This window comes from Ranitomeya imitator, chromosome 5 (assembly GCF_032444005.1).
Source record: "Ranitomeya imitator isolate aRanImi1 chromosome 5, aRanImi1.pri, whole genome shotgun sequence".
Taxonomy (NCBI): domain Eukaryota; kingdom Metazoa; phylum Chordata; class Amphibia; order Anura; family Dendrobatidae; genus Ranitomeya; species Ranitomeya imitator.
Genome location: NC_091286.1, coordinates 518,003,532 through 518,025,495, shown reverse-complemented (window position 1 = coordinate 518,025,495; position 21,964 = coordinate 518,003,532). Strand labels below are relative to the sequence as shown.

General features: G+C 44.7%; 1 protein-coding gene across 1 annotated transcript; it reads right to left on the bottom strand.

Annotated features, from left to right (window-relative positions):
* Positions 1–1,181: 1,181 nt before the first annotated feature.
* LOC138638322 (uncharacterized) lies at positions 1,182–4,287 on the bottom strand. The gene is made up of 2 exons (XM_069727532.1): positions 2,265–4,287; positions 1,182–1,790 (listed from the first exon to the last, which is right to left on the bottom strand). The coding sequence occupies exons 1-2, from the start codon at positions 2,682–2,684 to the stop codon at positions 1,263–1,265; spliced, it is 948 nt and encodes a 315-aa protein (XP_069583633.1). The 5' UTR covers positions 2,685–4,287; the 3' UTR covers positions 1,182–1,262.
* Positions 4,288–21,964: the final 17,677 nt, after the last annotated feature.

The window sequence follows — 21,964 nt, the reverse complement described above, 5'->3', positions numbered from 1 at the left end:
AGCCCTCCGGGTCAACTCCTCCAGATCCTAGTAGGTTCCCACAATAATGTGATTTGGATTTTGTTTCAGGTCCCCTTCCCCCCCCGGCAGCCAGTGTTGCCATATATGCTAACAGACCTTTTTTAAAAATTTTATTTTTTTTTTTTTTCTTCACAGAGGCAAAGACACAGCACCGCCGCCGCCACGAGGCATCCCGCCCAGCCTCTTCTGGCTCTGTGCCCTCAGGGTCCAATGTCCCGGAGCCCTCCGGGTCAACTCCTCCAGATCCTAGTAGGTTCCCACAATAATGTGATTTGGATTTTGTTTCAGGTCCCCTTCCCCCCCCCGGCAGCCAGTGTTGCCATATATGCTAACAGAACTTTTTTAAAAAAATTTTATTTTTTTTTTTCTTCACAGAGTCAAAGACACAGCACCACCGCCGCCACGAGGCATCCCGCCCAGCCTCTCCTGGATCTGTGCCCTCCGGGTCAACTCCTCCAGATCCTAGTAGGTTCCCACAATTATGTGATTTGGATTAAGTTGCAGGTCCCCTCTTAACACCCCCCCCCTCCCCCGGCAGCCACTGTTGCCATATATGCTGACAGACCTTGTTTTTTTTTTTTCCTTCACAGAGGCAAAGAGACAGCGCCGCCGCCGACAGCACGAGGCATTCAACAGCGACTCAGATCCAGAAGTGCCCTCCGTGCCTCAACATCCTAGTAGGTTCCCACAATTAAGTTATTTTGATTTTGTTGCAGGCCCACTCTTTCACCCCCAACCCAAACCCCCACCCTCCCCCCCTTCCCCCCCAAGTCAGTTTTGCTTACTTTTTTTTTTTTTTTCATTCACAGAAGCAAAGACACATCGGGAGACTACTGTGTTATTAATGTTATGTTTTTTGACCCACAGCTCTCGTCACTGTCAACAAGGAGGATATTGAAGCCGGCATAGACAAGTTACTCCACACTATGGCACATATTCAGGAGCAGCACAATGTGGCAATGGAGGAGCTGCAGAAGCTGCGGGACATGTGCCAGCAGTTGTAGGCGGGCCAATAATCCATTTTTTGTTGTTCCAATTAAAAGATTTTGTTAAACTTTCATTCGATTTTTTTTTTAGTTAACTGTACATGAATTTGTTACGTTAATTTGTTCCCTCATACAGTGCTGTGATTGAGACACACCAATCAAAAAGTAGTGATAGAATTTATAATAAAAGCTTTTATTTGAAACATTATTTTAACAAGACAATAAAAAAAAAGGAATGTAAAAGTAGTTAGGAAATCACAAATTATGATACGACGATTGTTCCGGCTGAAAATTTTGGTGCCTGATGGGCGAAGCCATATGTAAAGGTATTGGTGTGTAGGAGTTATTAGGGGGTGGCTGGCCGAAGTGGGAAACGTGAGGATTGTGTCGCATCGATGTCTGACCCTGTGACCAACCATTGAAATTTGATGGCTCTGTCCGCTGTATTGGCCGGGAAGAGACCAAACAAGTGTTCTTGTCCAAATCGCCATCAGTACCCTTGTTTACTGCTTCCAGAATCAGACGCTCTGCTAGTATTCTTTGGTTGTCGTCCATTTTTGCCAGTTTGTCAACCACATAGTGTCCAAACCCCTCTAACGCAGGGCTAACATTTCTTGTCAACACCTTCTTTGCCAGGCTCAATAGTTCATTTGAGGCGTCTGAGGTGGCTTTCCGTTTTCTTGGACCTTGCCTCGATTGACTCCTGGCAGGTGCAGCCTCCACTAAATCTGTTGTTGTGCAGTCCTGTGAACAGTCTAGTGTACTCTCCTGCGCACTGTCATCCTGGGGGGGGGGGAAAAAAAACAAGTTATGAACCCGGCAACAAAAAGTAGTACCACCATAACCGCATCCAAACTATATATTCGTAGTAGGTAACAAAAAGATTATAATATATTTGATGCTTAGTAATATTCTTTAACCCTCCCTTTTATTGAATACTTTGAACTACACTGTTCTGACTGCTATGGGAACCTGACCAATATTTTATAGTCTAAATAGTCTCAACAAGAGTACATCGGCAGCTTGAAGCGATACTATTTTCTATATTGCTTAGATGGTATGGTTTACATATATCTCCATTTCATACATATTAAGTTCCCCATATAATACTTGACTGCGACAGGGTTACTTATGTGTACATGTTTTTGTAACAACTTCAAACTGATGTGATAATCAGAAGTATAAAACCTAAAATGCAGAGAAAAATTATGTAATTATAGGACACATTGGTGAACTTTCGTCCAAAGAGCTACTTACTTGTTGCCCTTGTGACTCCTGCTCGGCGTGGTTCTCCGAAACTATTGGTTCCACAGGTGCCAACAATCGAAGACACGTTGAAGTCCGTGGCACCTCTTGGTCCCTCAGAAAATTAAGATGCTCAAAATACCACAGTTTTGGCACATAAACTTCTTCAGTGGAAGCTCCGGACCTTGTAGTCTGAAGAACCTTGTTCAGCTCCTTCCTCCAGACCGTGCGGAGCGCCTGGATTTTCTTTTTAATAACTGCTTCGTTAGCTGCCTCATCTGGTGCCTGACGATTGTAAAGCTCAATGAGCTGTAAGTAACCCTCCCTCCTCTTTTCCCTGTTACAATACTCAGGAGATTTTATTTTCCAGAGGCAGGGAAAAGACTGATAAATCTCGATGAAATCCCTGATGAACTCCACACGATTTGACATCTAAAAAGTAATTATAAAAAAAAATTACATGGTTGACAAAGAGTCCTATTAACAATACTTTTGCCAGTGTGCCAAACGCTTAACAACAGCAGCCACACAAAGCGCTCATGCCTACCATCGCTTCTTCCATCTGCCACGCCATAGGCCACCATAACCCAAAACAGTGTACCGCCCGCTTCCCTACAGCAGCCACACAAAGCGCTCATGGTGACCATACATTGTACCATCTGCCACGCTCTAGCTCAACAGACACAACCGGTCATAAGCAGTCACAACAGCGTACCATCCGCATCGCTTCAGCGGCGGAACGAAGCGGTCATGCCGAACAAACTGAGTTCCATCTACCACGCTGTAGCACACCAGTCACGACCAGTCACGACCAGTCACAACAGCGTACCATCCGCATCGCTTCTTCCATCTGCCGCGCCATAGGCCACCATAACCCAAAACAGTGTACCGCCCGCTTCCCTACAGCAGCCACACAAAGCGCTCATGGTGACCATACATTGTACCATCTGCCACGCTGTAGCGCAACAGACACAACCGGTCATAAGCAGTCACAACAGCGTACCATCCGCATCGTTTCAGCGGCGGAACGAAGCGGTCATGCCGAACAAACTGAGTTCCATCTACCACGCTGTAGCCCACCAGTCACGACCAGTCACGACCAGTCACAACAGCGTACCATCCGCATCGCTTCTTCCATCTGCCGCGCCATAGGCCACCATAACCCAAAACAGTGTACCGCCCGCTTCCCTACAGCAGCCACACAAAGCGCTCATGGTGACCATACATTGTGCCATCTGCCACGCTCTAGCTCAACACACACAACCGGTCATAAGCAGTCACACCAGCGTACCATCCGCATCGCTTCAGCGGTGGAACGAAGCGGTCATGCCGAACAAACTGAGTTCCATCTACCACGCTGTAGCCCACCAGTCACGACCAGTCACGACCAGTCACAACAGCGTACCATCCGCATCGCTTCTTCCATCTGCCGCGCCATAGGCCACCATAACCCAAAACAGTGTACCGCCCGCTTCCCTACAGCAGCCACACAAAGCGCTCATGGTGACCATACATTGTGCCATCTGCCACGCTCTAGCTCATCACACACAACCGGTCATAAGCAGTCACACCAGCGTACCATCCGCATCGCTTCAGCGGTGGAACGAAGCGGTCATGCCGAACAAACTGAGTTCCATCTACCACGCTGTAGCCCACCAGTCACAACCAAGCACAACAGCGTACCATCTGCCACATTGTAGCCCTCCAGTCACAACAGTGTACCATCCACTTCGCTTCAGCGGTGGAACGAAGCACTCATGCCGTCCATACAGCGTTCCATCCACCACGCCCAAGCGGTTTACATACCTCGAAGCAGCGGTGCAAAGCGTGGTATATTCAGCGAGGTACAAAATTCCGATGTCCAGGTCCACCAAGTGTCCAAGTACGAAGTGAAGAAAGGAAATTTTGAAAGCAGTGAAGTGGCATTGGGAACAATAGCGCTCAGGTGACAAATTTTCCAACCAATTGTGTGCACAGAACCTTTGGCCTATCACCACACTAACTAGTGGCACAACACGCCCCTTGTGAACAACGTCACGCACAGATTATGCAAAATTTGCTCTGAATCGTCGTGTGTGACACGACCGTACGACTGTCCCATACGACTTCTACATCGCAAATACGTCATGAATTTATCGCTTCAGCGTCGTGCATCGTGTAGTGTGACCGCAGTCTACGATGTTTGAAACGATAATTAAGCGACGATGCAACGTCACAAATCGTGCCGTCGTAGCGATCTAAATTGCACTGTGTGACGGTACACTTAGGCTGGGTTCCCATTGCGTTATGGGACCGCGTTAAACGGACAGCGTTGCACGGCGAAATTAACGCCGTGCAACGCGTCCGTTAACGCGCCCATTCACGCTAATGGGAACGCGCTACACTAGCGCGTGCCATGTTCGGCACGCGCTAGCGACGCGCCGGAGATTCCTGGCACGCCGCGGACGCTGCTTGCAGCGTCCGAGGCACGCCCGCGGTCCGTTCCCCGCTCTCGCAGATCGGGGATCTGCGAGAGCGGGGACGTTACCGCGACCCCGAACGTGGCCCCATAAAAAAACATTGCGTTAGCAATGTGACCCTAGCCTTACTCCTTTATTGAGTGTGTCCTGATAATTGCCAATAAGTTCCATCTGTTGTCTATTCCATTTGCACAACAGCATGTGAAATTGATTGTCAAACAGTGTTGCTTCCGAAGTGGACAGTTTGATTTCACAGAAGTTTGATTCACTTGGAGTTATATTCTGTTGCTTTAAGGTACCTTCACACATAACGATATCGTTAACGATATCGTTGCAACGTCACGCTTTTTGTGATGTAGCAACGATCCCGCTAACGATCTCGTTATGTGTGACAGCGACCAACGATCAGGCCCCTGCTCGGAGATGGTTGGTCGTTGGGGAATGATCAGGACGTTTTTTTGGTCGCTGATCACCCGCTGTCATCGCTGGATCGGCGTGGCTGATGCCGATCCAGCGATGCGTTCACTTGTAGCCAGGGTAAACATCGGGTTACTAAGTGCAGGGCCGCGCTTAGTAACCCGATATTTACCCTGGTTACCATTGTAAAAGTAAAAAAAAAAACAGTACATACTCACATTACAATGTCTGTCACGTCCCCCGCCGTCAGCTTCCCTGCACTGACTGTCACCGCCGGCCGTAAAGCAGAGCACAGCGGTGACGTCACCGCTGTGCTCTGCTTTACGGCCGGCGTTGACACAGTCAGTGCGGGAAGCTGACGGCGGGGGACATGACAGACATCAGAATGTGAGCATGTAGTTGTTTTTTTTTACTTTTACAATGGTAACCATGGTAAATATCGGGTTACTAAGCGTGGCCCTGTACTTAGTAACCCGATGTTTACCCTGGTTACCCGGGTGCTGCAGGGGGACTTCGGCATCATTGAAGACAGTTTCAACGATGCCGAAGTCGTTCCCCTGATCGTTGGTCGCTGGAGAGAGCTGTCTGTGTGACAGCGCCCCAGCGACCACACAACGACTTACCAACGATCACGGCCAGGTCGTATCGCTGGTCGTGATCATTGGCAAGTCATTTAGTGTAACGGTACCTTAAGTGTTCCCTTTATTTTTTTGAGCAGTGTATATTTTATCACCCTCTCCCACAAAAAGCCATAATCAAGAATGCTCTATTGGTAGGAAGGTATATAGATATAGAGTCACCTATGGCACTATCATGTATTATTGTGGGGTGAATAGTTGCTAAAATAGACAAGTATAACAGGTTTGTCAAAAATAAAACATGTATTTTTTTATTTATTTTTACATTTTTAACAATATTCCACTATACTCCCTGACAAAATGCCATAACTAAAAATGCTACATTGATAGGTAGGTACACTCACAGTAGGTACAGGCATATGAATTTTTTTTTGTCACTCGCAGGCTGGGAAAGTCCGGTGGACAGCACAACACACACACACAATGGCATGGAAAAAGAGAGAGGAAGACCCTAACAGTAGGGAGCAGGGGATGAGGCACCTCCTAACCAGAACCTGTGCCTATTCCTAAGCCCCAATATCACCCTATGCATGTCTTTCCCCCGCCGCCATCACGTACCTCATCCCTGTCACCTCACAAAACCCTGGCTATGCACTGGCCGGCAAGGACACTAGGCTCATCACTGCAGATGGTACAAACACAGGGGATAGTGACAAGCACGAGGCATACAAGGTAAGAAAACAAGTAATTTAGCTCCAGGCTCAGCTGACAAGTTCCACGCAGCAGAGGATACGGAAACAAGACCCCGAACTCCACAGAAGTAGCAGATACAGCACTGACACCAGAGAGCTGCAAACTCCTCGATTGGTCTTCATAGAATAACTCTATCACCAACAGTCAGCTGATATGTCAGGTGACTATTTAAAGGATGGTGGAAATGGTCACCACCAACATCAGCTGACCACCAACACAGCAGCTGCCAGCAAGGAGTCTGACATTAATCCTTGCTGGCCAAAAGTAAAAACCACGGTTAAATTATTATTATTATTATTATTATTATTATTAATATTTATATAGCATCATTGATTCCATGGTGCTGTGCGTGAGAAGGGGTTACATAAAAATTACAGACATCACTTACAGTAAGCAAACTAACAATAACAGACTGATACAGAGGGGCGAGGACCCTGCCCTTACGGGCTTACATTCTACAGGATGGTGGGGAAGGAGACAATGGGTTGAGGGGTTGCGGCAGCTCCAGTATTGGTGAGGGGCTAGCTCCGATGGTGGTGATTAGGCAGCGGGGTCATTGCAGGCTGTAGGCTTTCTTGAAGAGGTGGGTTTTCAGGTTTCGTCTGAAGTATCCAACTGTGGTTGATAATTGGACGTGTTGGGGCACAGAATTCCAGAAGATTGGGGATATTCAGGAGAAGTCTTGGAGGCAATTAGGTGAGGAGCGAATAAGTGTGGAGGCGAGAAGGAGGTCTTGGGAGGATCGGAGATTACGTGAGGGAAGATATCGGGAGATTAGGTTAGAGATATATGGAGAAGACAGGTTGTGGATGGCTTTGTAGGTCATTATTAGTAATTTGAACTGGATACGCTGAGGAAATGGGAGCCAGTGAAGAGATTTGCAGAGGGGAGAAGTGGTGGAGTAGCGAGGAGAAAGATGAATTAGTCGGGCAGCAGAGTTAAGGATGGACTGGAGAGGTGCAGGGGTTTTAGCAGGGAGGCCACAGAAAAGGATGTTGCAGTAGACGAGGCGGAAGATGATGAGGGCATGCACAAGCATTTTAGTAGATTGAGGAAGTAGTTGAGGAAAGGACGGATTCTGGAGATATTTTTGAGCTGGAGGCGACAGGAGGTGGAAAGAGCTGGTTAGGTTTGATGGACAGGGCAGAGTCAAGGGTTACTCCGAGGCAGCGGACTTCCGGTATGGGGGAAAGCGTGATGTCATTAATGGTGTTAGATAGATCAGGTAAGGAAGATCTGTAAGATGGGGGAAAGATGATGAGTTCAGATTTGTTCACATTAAAGGGAACCTGTCACCTGAATTTGGCGGGACTGGTTTTGGGTCATATGGGCGGAGTTTTTGGGTGTTTGATTCACCCTTTCCTTACCCGCTGGCTGCATGCTGGCTGCAATATTGGATTGAAGTTCATTCTCTGTCCTCCGTAGTACACGCCTGCGCAAGGCAATCTTGCCTTGCGCAGGCGTGTACTACGGAGGACAGAGAATGAACTTCAATCCAATATTTCGGCCAGCATGCAGCCAGCGGGTAAGGAAAGGGTGACTCAAACACCCGAAAACTCCGCCCATATGACCCAAAACCAGTCCCGCCAAATTCAGGTGACAGATTCCCTTTAAGTTTGAGGAAGTGAGAGGAGAAGAAGGAGGATATAGCTGATAGACACTCCGGGATTAAAGCAAAACTGGAGTGGTCATGACTCCAAAAATGAGATGTAACATTTTCCTCTTATTTACAGTGACTTGCGAAAGTATTCCCCCCTCCCTTTGGCTTTTTACCGATTTTGTTACAACTTGTGTTTAAATATTTTTGTAGTCTGATTTGCGTGTAATGTATCAGCACTAAATTGTCTAAGTTTGTAAAGTGAAGTGAGAAACATATAGGCATAAATTAAATTTATAGGATCAAATAACTAAAAATTGTCATGTGCACATATATTCACCTGGTGAATAGTTATGTACACTGAAGTTTTCAGTTATTTTTTTCCTATTTGTTGTTTGTTGATTCACAATAAAAATAAAACCAAATGTTCACAGTTGTAGGCATGTTCGTTACATGAACTGAAACAAACTCTCAAAAATCCAGTGAAATTCCAGGTTGTGAGGCAGCAAAACACAAAAAATTCCAAGAGGGTGAATATTTTTGCAAGTCATTGTATATATTGTCTCTTAAATAATTATACACATGAATTTCAATCCCAATTTGATATTGACTATCACGTATTGCGTCTACCATTATTTACAGTACTTATCTATATATCCAATCTCTCTCCCCGCACATCTGTTGTGCTGATTCATTCCCTGTAACTTATTACACATATGTATTACATAATAATAATCTTTATTTTTATATAGCACTAACATATTCCTAAGCGCTTTACAGACATTATCAGACATTAACATGAATTAAATGTTATGTATTTTTTAGAAGTTATTTAATATATATATATATACTATTTGAATCTTCTATTTCCAGTGTGGCGTTCCTCTTTTTTATAGGTTATATAGTTTTCCTTTAGCACACACTTATTTTTTTGGTTGCTGGAAATTGGTAAATAAATTTCTGGAATCTTGAAATGTTTCTTTTGACTTTTAATAAAAAAATAAATCTGTACAAAAAAGATCAAAAGAAAAATGTCTAATGCTTCTGGCTTGTCCATTTCACAAGTACGCTGTCTCAGACAGACAAGCATTGGTTTCAGTAATTTTATCTTCAGAAAAAAAATTAGGACCATGGTGACTTATATTGCCCTCCTTGTTTGTAGTACGTGAAAAAAGAAAAAAAAAAGATTTTATTGACAGTCAAACAGCCTCTGTAGGTTCACCTCCATAACACCTGGATCTGTCTACTATTATTATTCACAGACTAAAACTACTACTCCCCTTTTCTATGTTCTTCAGCGCTGCAGTAGTAGACCACACGCTGATTTAGGTCTTTATTTTTCTATCTGTAATCTTGGGCTGTATGCCTTTACCTCCTATCCCTAAGCTGTAAAGCTACAAAATGACTGCTGCCTTTCCAGTCCTGATGTGTTATAATTAGTGATGAACGAATATACTTGTTACTCGAGATTTCTCGAGCATGCTCGGGGGTCCTCCGAGTATTTTTTAGTGCTCAGAGATTTTGTTTTTCTTGCCGCAGCTGAATGATTTACATCTGTGAGCCAGCATAAGTACAGGTCCTTCTCAAAAAATAAGCATATAGTGTTAAATTTCATTATTTACCATAATGTAATGATTACAATTAAACTTTCATATATTATAGATTCATTATCCACCAACTGAAATTTGTCAGGTCTTTTATTGTTTAAATACTGATGATTTTGGCATACAACTCCTGATAACCCAAAAAACCTGTCTCAATAAATTAGCATATTTCACCCATCCAATCAAATAAAAGTGTTTTTTAATAACAAACAAAAAAACCATCAAATAATAATGTTCAGTTATGCACTCAATACTTGGTCGGGAATCCTTTGGCAGAAATGACTGCTTCAATGCGGCGTGGCATGGAGGCAATCAGCCTGTGACACTGCTGAGATGTTATGGAGGCCCAGGATGCTTCAATAGCGGCCTTAAGCTCATCCAGAGTGTTGGGTCTTGCGTCTCTCAACTTTCTCTTCACAATATCCCACAGATTCTCTATGGGGTTCAGGTCAGGAGAGTTGGCAGGCCAATTGAGCACAGTAATACCATGGTCAGTAAACCATTTACCAGTGGTTTTGGCACTGTGAGCAGGTGCCAGGTCGTGCTGAAAAATGAAATCTTCATCTCCATAAAGCATTTCAGCCGATGGAAGCATGAAGTGCTCCAAAATCTCCTGATAGCTAGCTGCATTGACCCTGCCCTTGATGAAACACAGTGGACCAACACCAGCAGCTGACATGGCACCCCACACCATCACTGACTGTGGGTACTTGACACTGGACTTCAGGCATTTTGGCATTTCCTTCTCCCCAGTCTTCCTCCAGACTCTGGCACCTTGATTTCCGAATGACATGCAAAATTTGCTTTCATCAGAAAAAAGTACTTGGGACCACTTAGCAACAGTCCAGTGCTGCTTCTCTGTAGCCCAGGTCAGGCGCCTCTGCCGCTGTTTATGGTTCAAAAGTGGCTTTACCTGGGGAATGCGGCACCTGTAGCCCATTTCCTGCACACGCCTGTGCACGGTGGCTCTGGATGTTTCCACACCAGACTCAGTCCACTGCTTCCTCAGGTTCCCCAAGGTCTGGAATCGGTCCTTCTCCACAATCTTCCTCAGGGTCCGGTCTCCTCTTCTCGTTGTACAGCGTTTTCTGCCACATTGTTTCCTTCCAACAGACTTACCATTGAGGTGCCTTGATACAGCACTCTGGGAACAGCCTATTTGTTGATAAATTTCTTTCTGGGTCTTACCCTCTTGCTTGAGGGTGTCAATGATGGCCTTCTTGACATCTGTCAGGTCGCTAGTCTTACCCATGATGGGGGTTTTGAGTAATGAACCAGGCAGGGAGTTTATAAAAGCCTCAGGTATCTTTTGCATGTGTTTAGAGTTAATTAGTTGATTCAGAAGATTAGGGTAATAGGTCGTTTAGAGAACCTTTTCTTGATATGCTAATTTATTGAGACAGGTTTTTTGGGTTATCAGGAGTTGTATGCCAAAATCATCAGTATTTAAACAATAAAAGACCTGACAAATTTCAGTTGGTGGATAATGAATCTATAATATATGAAAGTTTAATTGTAATCATTACATTATGGTAAATAATGAAATTTAACACTATATGCTAATTTTTTGAGAAGGACCTGTACATGTGGGGGTTGCCTGGTTGCTAGGGAATCCCCACATGTAATCAAGCTGGCAAACAGATGTAAATCATTCAGCTGCGGCAAGAAAAACTAAATCTCCGAGCACTAAAAAATACTTGGAGGACACCCCAGCATGCTCGAGAAATCTCGAGTAACGAGTATATTCGCTCATCACTAGTTATAATGTTTGCAATAGTATATCCGATGTGCTTTGTTAGACCTTGATGTTATAGCTGCTAGGCGCTAAGGGTAAGCCCGCGCGCCTGTGCCTGACATCATGTTAGCCTGCCCTCTCGCTGATGCTATCTCCAGCAATGTGTCAAATAGTGCCGGGTATTTTTTAGGGGAAATACATGCAAATTAAATCGGAAATTGTTCAAATTCACCTCAACTCAAATTTTATTTGCAGCCGATGAGTTGATCATCTGTAATGGCTAGACATCTGTTCACTATAGATACCTAATGTAAAAATAATGCATTGTATGTTTACTACTAAACAGTAATGCAGATTCATTCATGCCAGACGGAGGCCAAAAGAACACATTTTTAGTTTCCGTCTTATGAATAGATGACTATAGGAATGGTTACAGTATGTGTTGGAAAATGCTCCCAAAATAACCTAAATACATAAAGACCATTGCTAGAAGAATCTAAGGTCAAGAAATGTGCAAGCAAAGAAGATAAAAAAATATTTTTTATTGATTAATCATATTAAAAACAGAGAAAATATTTAAAATGAGGTGCCTCATGCCAAAGAGGGATGCAGAATAATACAATGAATAAATAGCAATTGTTGTGAAACAATCATAATTTTAGCCTATATAGTACCAGTGTACTGTATGAATATATACTAAGGTAATTAAGAGCAGTTCATATTCATTAGTGCTCAAGTGGATAGCAATTGTTATGAAATAAATCTTCTTAATATATACTTACCTTGTAATGTCTTCACATCCTGTTCCATCCAGATGTGTCCAGATCCCAGAATTCCAAGTGGCAGAAGTTCACCGACCTCCATATTGGGACACCCAAGTGATGGGTGTCTCAATATGGAAACTGCTGGTGGTACCAGCCTCTTGCGCGGTTCCACCAGAGGAACACCGTCGCACCACACACACACACATACACTGTAAAAGCCACCACCAGCGGAACACTGTCGCGAACATGCCGCCGCCAGGATCAGCTGAATGATTCATTGACCACCACCATCTTTGTACAGGAGGAGCGCATGGGCAGTTTTAATGTGACCGCCGCTATCTGTCTGCACAAAGATGGCAGCGATCTACTGCGCCTGCGTAAATTACATGCAGGTGCAGTGAATCATTTAGCTGATCCCGGCGGCATTAAAGGGGTTTTCTCATGAACGAAAGTTCATTTTAAAAATTGTCTGTGTCTGACCGTGTATGGAGCATACCACATCTCCTTGGCAGGAGAGGAAGCAAAAGATAATACTGACATTACAGCAGGGGATCACAGAGGATTTCTTTTGTCAGGTAAAATATTTCACTGACTGCTTTTAAACAATATTTTACCTCACAAAATGTATCCTCTGCTATCTCCTGCTGTAATGTCAGTAGTGTCTTTTGCTTCCTCCCCTGCCCAGGAGCTGTGGTATGCTTGGTACACAGAGGGGAGAACGCAACACAGGAAGGAGAGAGACTGCAGACAGGGGGGAGAGCACATGGGGTACACAGGTCAAAGAAGAGAGCACAGATGGGAGAAGTCAGCACATGGGGAAATAGAGAGTGGGGAGGTGGGTGAGCACATGGGGGGAGAGATTCTCAACACTGCAAAGCCTGCCCCCATTGTGACAATTGTTGTGAATTCTGTGGCAGAGCTCCCTCCTGTGGTCACAAGTGGTACTTCGGCTGATTCTCTCTGTGAGCTTCTGTTGGTGGAGGGAAGTGGTACTGCGGCTTCTGAGTTTCCTCCCTCAGGTGATCTGGTGAGGTCGTTAGGTGCTTCTCTACTTAACTCCACCTAATGCTTTGATCCTGGCTTCCTGTCAATGTTCCAGTGTTGGACTTGCTTTTCCCTGGATCATTCCTGTGGCCTGCTGCTCTGCATACCTAAGTTCTTCTTTGCTATTTGTTTGCTATTTTTTCTGTCCAGCTTGTCTAATTTGTTGCTGGAAGCTCTGGGACGCAAAGATTGTACCTCCATGCCGTTAGTTCGGTACGGAGGGTCTTTTTGCCCCCTTTGCGTGGTTTTCTTTAGGGTTTTGTGTAGACCGCAAAGTTACCTTTTCTATCCTCGCTCTGTTAAGAAAGTCGGGCCTCACTTTGCTGAATCTATTTCATCTCTACGTTTGTCTTTTCATCTTAACTCACAGTCATTATGTGTGGGGGGCTGCCTTTTCCTTTGGGGTATTTCTCTGAGGCAAGGTAGGCTTATTTTCTATCTTCAGGCTAGTTAGTTTCTCAGGCTGTGCCGAGTTGCATAGGCAGAGTTAGGCGCAATCCACGGCTGCCTCTAGTGTTGTTTGGAGAGGATTAGGGATTGCGGTCTGCAGAGTTCCCACGTCTCAGAGCTCGTTCTATGATTTTGGGTTATTGTCAGATCACTGTATGTGCTCTGACCGCTATGTCCATTGTGGTACTGAATTGCCTTTCATAACAGACAATACCGCCCTCCCGATGCAAAAGCAACGGGCCTTCATCAAGTATATAATAAATAGCAATTGTTATGAAACAAGCACAATTTTAACCTATATAGTTCAAGTGTACTGTATAAATATATACTACGAAAATTGAGTGCAGTTCGTAATCTTTAGTGCTCAAGTGGATGACAAGTATAGTGATTAGGCTAAACATAAGCAAAGGTTTGAAAAGGTTTGAAAGGATTAGTTTTTATCTAAAATGACATCCACTGGAAAGATCTGCGTCCATTCACCCCGACGTGCGTTTTTTAACCTGCTTCTTCCGGGGGCGTGTCTGGGTGAGTGGAGTTGTGACTATTTAACATACATGGAGCTAGTCAGGAGCATGCATGAGTTGATAATGGCCTATCATCTCTCAGAATTAGCCAATTGTGAGGCGATACATCAGAGAGAGCAGTGGTTATGATTATTGCTGCACATCCAATCCCTATGTCACCACATCACCAAATAACTTCCGATCCCTGGCTGTGGTAGAACACATGGGTTTAGTGACACCCAAGCTTTCATAGGACAATCAATTCATTATTAGGTAAGGAAATATTGTAGACACAGACAGGGATATTTAGCAGCTTGATCAGTCTCAGCATGATTATTTTTGACAAATATTTGACAAATATTGAGAACAGGGGGAACAATATATTGCAATTGAAGTGCTAGTGCTGATGAATAGCTATATAACAGCAATTGATGTTATCCAGAGAAAACTAGACGATAGAGAATTTTGTGATGTAAAGTGCTAGTGCAAGAATAATTAATTAGCCCAAAGTGCATTATGTTAAAGTAACAATGGTATTGAAATGCTATGAACTAGTGAAATTGTAGCATCAATTAAAGATGCAATGGAGAACTTATAATCATGCAGAATAAAAGTGCAGAAAAAAGGGTGCTGCAATAGCTAAGTGAAGCGAAAGTGATTTATATCACATTCATAATTTTTTAAGTACAATATATACATAAACAAGTGGAAGGGAATGTGTTAAAAGGAGAAGAGTGGAAGGAAGGAAACCAGTAGTTACAATTAAAGAGAAAAATAGCAATACATCAGCAAAACTACAATACAGCTGTGTAAAAAGACCCAAAAGCTTAAAATTAATAAAGAAAATGCTGAGAAGTGATAATGATATAGAATGAATATATTTATATAAAAATAACAATAAAGGTGAAAAATACGGTGAACCAAATTTATTAGAGCACAGCGAAGCCACTGTGTTATAAATATATATATAGATTAGGCATATCAGATGATCATCATCCGAATCATATATATATGAGGGCCTTAGGTGGAAAACTACCCAGGCAAAAAACACCCACCAGAGTCTTCAACAAAAAAACGTAAAACAAGGTCTGTAAAAAGTGTTACAAAAAGATGTCTAGGAATCCAACAAATTTATTTCAAAGTGAACTTCTGGATATCATTGACAAACCTCAAGAGGGAATCATCCTACTTTCTATTTTATACTTAGTACCAAAGATACACAAAAATCCTCTGGAACCACCCAGAAGACCAATTGTATCAGGAAATGGGGGATTGTGCGAAATCATTACTGAAGTTATTGATTACTTCCTGAAACCATTGGTAAGTGAACTTTCATCCTTTATCAGACAGCACCTCAGCATTGCATAGATTGGATAATTTACACCTTGGGGCGAATGCTGTTGTGGTAATGGTTGATGTAGAGGCTCAATATACATGCTGATGGTTTGGTAGCCGTATTGTTGTTTCTCAATTCAGGCAACGTCGAAAATAAAATGATCAATCTACCACATACACTACCCGAATATATTCTTACACATAATGTATTCAGTATTCATATTCAAAGATAATATACTGTATATTTACAACAACAAGGAACTGCTATGGGGAAAATTTGTGAACCTTTCAAGGTTCAGTTCGGTTCGGCGAACGTTCCAATGTTCGCCGTACAAGTTCGCAAAACGGTTCGGCGAACATATCCGAACCCCATTGAATTCAATGGGAAGCAAAACCAAACGCATGGACAACAGCTTAATGGTGGCCAAAAAAGCTAAAATTAGGGGCAGACACCAGGAAAGTGGCATCAATTGACCATGAGTACACATACAGTGGGAAAAAAAAATATTTAGCCAGCGACCAATTGTGCAAGTTCTTCCACTTAAAAAGATGAGAGAGGCCTGTAATTGACATCATAGGTATACCACAACTATGAGAGTCAAAATGGGAAAATAAATCCAGAAAATTACCTTGTCTGACTTGGCAAGATTTATTTTGCAAATTATGGTGGAAAATAAGTATGTAGTCATTAACAAAAGTTCATCTCAATATTTTGATATATATCCTTTGTTGGCAATGACAGTGGTCAAACGTTTTCTATAAAGGTACCTTCACACTGAGCAACTTTCCAACGAGAACGACAACCATCCGTGACGTTGCAGCATCCTGGATAGCGATCTTGTTGTGTTTGACACGCAGCAGCGATCAGGATCCCGCTGTGACATCGCTGGTCGTAGCTAGAAGTCCGGAACTTTATTTGGTCGTCAGGTCAGCGTGATTCGTCATGTTTGACAGCAAAAGGAAGATGCCTGCAATGTTTTTTCATGGAGCGAACAACCAGCGAGAACGATAAGTACGTCACTGGATCGCTCCTGCATCGTTCTGCTGTTGCCGTGTTTGATGTCTCCTAGCGACCTAAACAGCGACGCTGCAGCGATCGGCTCGTTGTCTATATCACTGCAGCGTCACTTAATGTGACGGTACCTTAAGTCTTCACAAGGTTGGCAAACACTGTTGGTCGTATGTTGGCCCATTCCTCTATGCAGATCTCCCCTACAGCAGTGATGTTTTGGGTTGTCGCTGGGCAACATGGACTTTCAACTCTCTCCAAAGGTTTTCTATGGGGTTGAGATCTGGAGACTGGCTAGGCCACTCCAGGACCTTCATATGCTTCTTACAAAGCCACTCCAAGTGTGCTTGGGATCATTATCATGCTGAAAGACCGATCCACGTTTCATCTTTAATGCCCTTGCTGATGGAAGGACGTTTGCACTCAAAATATCACGATACATGGCCCCATTCATTCTTTCATCTACATGGATCAGTTGTCCTGGTCCATTTGCAGAGAAACAGCTCCAAAGCATAATGTCGCCACCTCCATGCTTCACAGCATGGTGTTCTTTGGATGCAACTGGAGGAGTATTCTGTCTCCCCCAAACACAACGAGTTTTGTTTCTACCAAACAGTTCTACTTTGGTTTCATCAGACCATATGACATTCTCCCAATACTCTTCTGGATAATCCAAATGCTCTCTAGCAAACTTCAGACGGGCACGGACATGTACTGGCCTAAGCAGGGGGACACATCTGGCACTGCAGGATCTGAGTCCCTGTCAGTGTAGTGTATTACTGATGGTAGCCTTTTTTTTACGGTGGTTCAAGCTCTATGCAGGTCATTCACTAGGTCCCCCGTGTGGTTCTGGGATTTTTGCTCACTGTTCTTGTCATAATTTTGACCCCATGGGGTGAGATCTTGCGTGGAGCCCCAGATCGAGGGAGATTATCAGTGGTCTTGTATGTCTTCCATTTTCTTATTATTGCTCCCACAGTTGGTTTCATCACACCAAGCTGCTTGCTTATTGCAGGTTCAGTTTTCCCAGCCTGGTGCAGGGCTACAATTTTGTTTCTGGTGTCCTTCGACAGCTCTTTGGTCTTCAACATAGTGCAGTTTGGAGTGTGACTCTTTGAGGTTGTGGACAGGTGCCTTTTGTACTGATAACAAGTTCAAACAGGTGCCATTACTACAGGTAATGAGTGGAGGACAGAGGAGCCTCTTAAAGAAGAAGTTACAGGTCTGTGAGAGCCAGAAATCTTGCATGTTTTTAGGTGACCAAATACTTATTTCCCACTATATTTTGCAAAACAAATCTTGCCAAATCAGTCAAGGTGATTTTCTGGATTTGTTTTCTCATTTTGACTCTCATAGATGTCGTCTACCTATGATGTCAATTACAGGCCTTTTTCTTCTTTTTAAGTGGGAGAACTTGCACAATTGGTCGCTGGCTAAATACATTTTCTTCCCACTGTAGTATAATTGCACAGCGTAACATGTATGCATGGGACAGGGTCTAGGACAGGGCTTGGACCAGCATTTGTAGCTTAAGTATTGATCAGAAACAGGTGGAAGAGTGACAGATGTAGGCATGGTGCTCTGAGAGCACTGCCAAATTCAGGCAACAAACATGAAGGAGACCCAACTCGGAGTCCAAACATTTCCAAAAATTAGGGGCAGACACCAGGAAAATTGGCATTTGACCCACAGTAGAAATTTTAGAATGAGATGCATGAGGTTTCAGGGTCTGGGCCAGCATTTAGAGCTTTGAATTTAAGTTAAATTAAGACAAGGTGGGTGATGGACCGGTGTAAGCCTGCTGTGCTAGGAGCCCAGATACCTCATGCAACAGCTCAAAATGTTTTAATGCTCGGCTGTACTCAGGTGGCACAAATATCAACTTGGAAGACCACTAATGTTAAGGTACCGTCACACTCAGCAACTTTCCAACGATCACGACCAGCGATACGACCTGGCCGTGATAGTTGGAAAGTCTTTGTGTGGTCGCAGGAGAGCTGTCACATAGACAGCTCTCCAGCGACCAATGATGCCGAAGTCCCCGGGTAACCAGGGTAAACATCGGGTTACTAAGCGCAGGGCCGCGCTTAAGGTACCTTCACACTAAATGATATCGCTAGCGATCCGTGACGTTGCAGCATCCTGGCTAGCGATATCGTTCAGTTTGACACGCAGCAGCGATCAGAATCCTGCTGTGATGTCGTTGGTCGGGGCTAGAAGGCCAGAACTTTATTTCGTCGCTGGCTCTCCCGCTGACATCGCTGAATTGGCGTGTGTGACGCCGATTCAGCGATGTCTTCGCTGGTAACCAGAGTAAACATCGGGTTACTAAGCGCAGGGCCGCGCTTAGTAACTTGATGTTTACCCTGGTTACCATCCTAAAAGTAAAAAAACAAACGCTTCATACTTACCTTCCGCTGTCTGTCCCCGGCGCTGTGCTTTCCTGCACTCACTGTGAGCACAGCGGCCGGAAAGCACAGCGGTGACGTCACCGCTCTGCTTTCCGGCCGCTGTGCTCACAGCCAGTACAGAGAAGCACAGCGCCGGGGACAGACAGCGGAAGGTAAGTATGAAGCGTTTGTTTTTTTTACTTTTAGGATGGTAACCAGGGTAAACATCGGGTTACTAAGCGCGGCCCTGCGCTTAGTAACCCGATGTTTACCCTGGTTACTGGCATCGTTGGTCGCTGGAGAGCGGTCTGTGTGACAGCTCTCCAGCGACCAAACAGCGACGCTGCAGCGATCCGGATCGTTGTCAATTCACCCACAGTAGAAATTTTAGAATGGCACATCAGCAGTCAGCCATGGGCCATGTATGAGGTATCAGGGTCTTGGCCCGCATTAAGAGCTTTGAATTTAAGTTTACATTAAGACAAGGTGGATGAGGGACTGGTGTAAGCCTGCTGTGCTGGGAGCCCTACTCAAACTGATTTTCTGCTCAGTCACACTCAGGTGGCACAAATCTTACCTTCATAGGCTGCTATTCTTAGAAACATTTATGGATAGTAATTCAGGTAGTTGACTGAAAGTTAAGTGCAGATCTACCAGTCTGGGAGCCCTACTGCTACAGGCAGCACACATGAATAAGACCCAACTTGGAGTCCAAACATTTAAAAAAAATATTGCCACACACCACTAAACTGGCATTTCTCCAGAGTGGAAATAATATACCCCTTCCACTACAAGCAACTGACCAGATGGAAAACCAACTTGAAGTCTCCACATTTAAAAAAAAAGTTTGAAAACATCAGCAGCAGTAGCAACAGCAGGCACAGAAGCCATGACAAATGTGTCACAGACTGCAATAATGTGAGATCAATACATGACACTAAAAACTACTTCATCGCCTAATCTACCCAGTCTGCGACTGGGGTGCAAAAGTCATTGGAGATCCATGACTTGTTCATCTTGATGAAAGTTAGATGGTCTACACTTTCAGGAGACAGCCGGATGCGTTTATCCATCTGGACACCACCGGCAACGCTGAAGACATGTTTTGAGAAAAAGCTGGCTGCCGGGCATGACAAAACCAAAAAGGATCCAACCCCTACCACCCCCCACCCCCCCGCACCCCGATGACATTGATATTGAGCTTGAGATCCTCCTGCACCATTATCTCCAGTTGTTCACAATGTGTCAGACTTCTGTTCTGCTGGTGTAAAAAATGTGTGAAATGACTCAAAGAAATTGCTCCTACCACTTACACTGCTGCTGCAAATGTTTTGACGTTAACAACTCAACAACTCAACATTACTGGGTTGAAAGTCTATAACTATGATGCACACTGTGTACTGCTGTCTTAGCGAAAACCACTCTTAAGATTGTCTATAAGCTTGTTTCGATACTCCAGCATGTTGGGTTCCTTTCCAGGGGGGAAGCATCTGCCAAAATTGTACTGTGGATCTAACAGAGTGACAACCCAGTAGTTAGCACTATTTCTAACCCTAAAAATACAGGCATCATGTCACAGATAGTGCAGCAAGAAAGCGCTCATGTATCGGATGCTTCCATGAGGTCCAAATACATGGTGTGTTGATGGTAAGATAGCACTCAAGCTTTCTTCCTCCATCCCCTCCCTCCAACCATGGACAAAAGAGAGGTTATCATTATCCTATTCATCTTCTGACTGTTGCACGCCCATCACATCTTCCTCCTCGTTTTCCTCCATTTGTTCCTCGGCTTCTGCACCTTCACTAATAGTTTGTCTGGTACCATGAGCCCCCCTCGATTGCTGTAATCAACCCTCCCATGGCAACCGCCTGTGCGATGACAGTCTAAGACTTAGAGATATTGTTATCCCTTCCGCATCCTCCTCTGCTTCCACCTCTTCCTCTGGGACCACCACCTCCTCCCATAGACTATTCAAAGTGTGCTACAGCTTGTAGATGACTGGAATAGTGATGCTGATGACAGCATCGTCAGTGCTAACCATTTTAGTAGCCATTTGGAAACTGTGCAGAAGGGTGCAGAGGTCCTTCATCTGTGGCCACTCCACAGGCGTGATTTGCACCATGTCCGTACTGCGTTGTCCCAGGCTATGCAAAAGGACATATTGCACCAGGGCTTGTTGCTGCTGCCACAGTTGCTGCAACATGTGCAGAGTGGAATTCCACCATGTTGGCACATCACATATCAAACGGTTAACCGGTAGGGCGAAAGACCTCTGTAGCGATGCAAGTCGATGACCTGTGAAGTGCGAATGGTGAAAGTGAGCACACAGTGACCGTGCTTTCTGCAGCAGCATGTCCAGGCCTGGATAGTGGCGGAGAAATTGCTCTGCCACCAGGTTGAGGACGTGAGTCATGCAAGGTACATGTGTGAGGTTGCGCGGGCATAGGGTCGCCACCAGGTTTGCACCATTATCGCACAAGGCCTTCCCTGGCTCCAGGTACAGTGGAGACAGCCATTGCTCTAACTCGGCCTGGAAAGTTGTCCACAACTCTTGAGCTGGGTGACGGCAATCTCCAAGGCATAAAAATTTAAACATTGCCTGATTGCGGTTAGTCATGGTTGTGCAGTACGGAAGTGAGGGGGATTCTCTCTGCACTTTTGGAACGCATGACTCATTAACCCCTTTCTGACCTCGGACGGGATAGTACGTCCGAGGTCAGAAGCCCCGCTTTGATGCGGGCTCCGGCGGTGAGCCCGCATCAAAGTCGGGACATGTCAGCTGTTTTGAACAGCTGACATGTGCCCGTAATAGGCGCAGGCAGAATCGCGATCTGCCCGTGCCTATTAACTAGTTAAATGCCGCTGTCAAACGCAGACAGCGGCATTTAACTACCGCATCCGGTCGGGTGGCCGGAAATGACGGCATTGCCGACCCCAGTCACATGATCGGAGGTCGGCGATGCTTCAGTATTGTAACCATAGAGGTCCTTGAGACCTCTATGGTTACTGATCCCCGGCAGCTGTGAGCGCCCCCCTGTGGTCAGCGCTCACAGCACACCTGATTTTCTGCTACA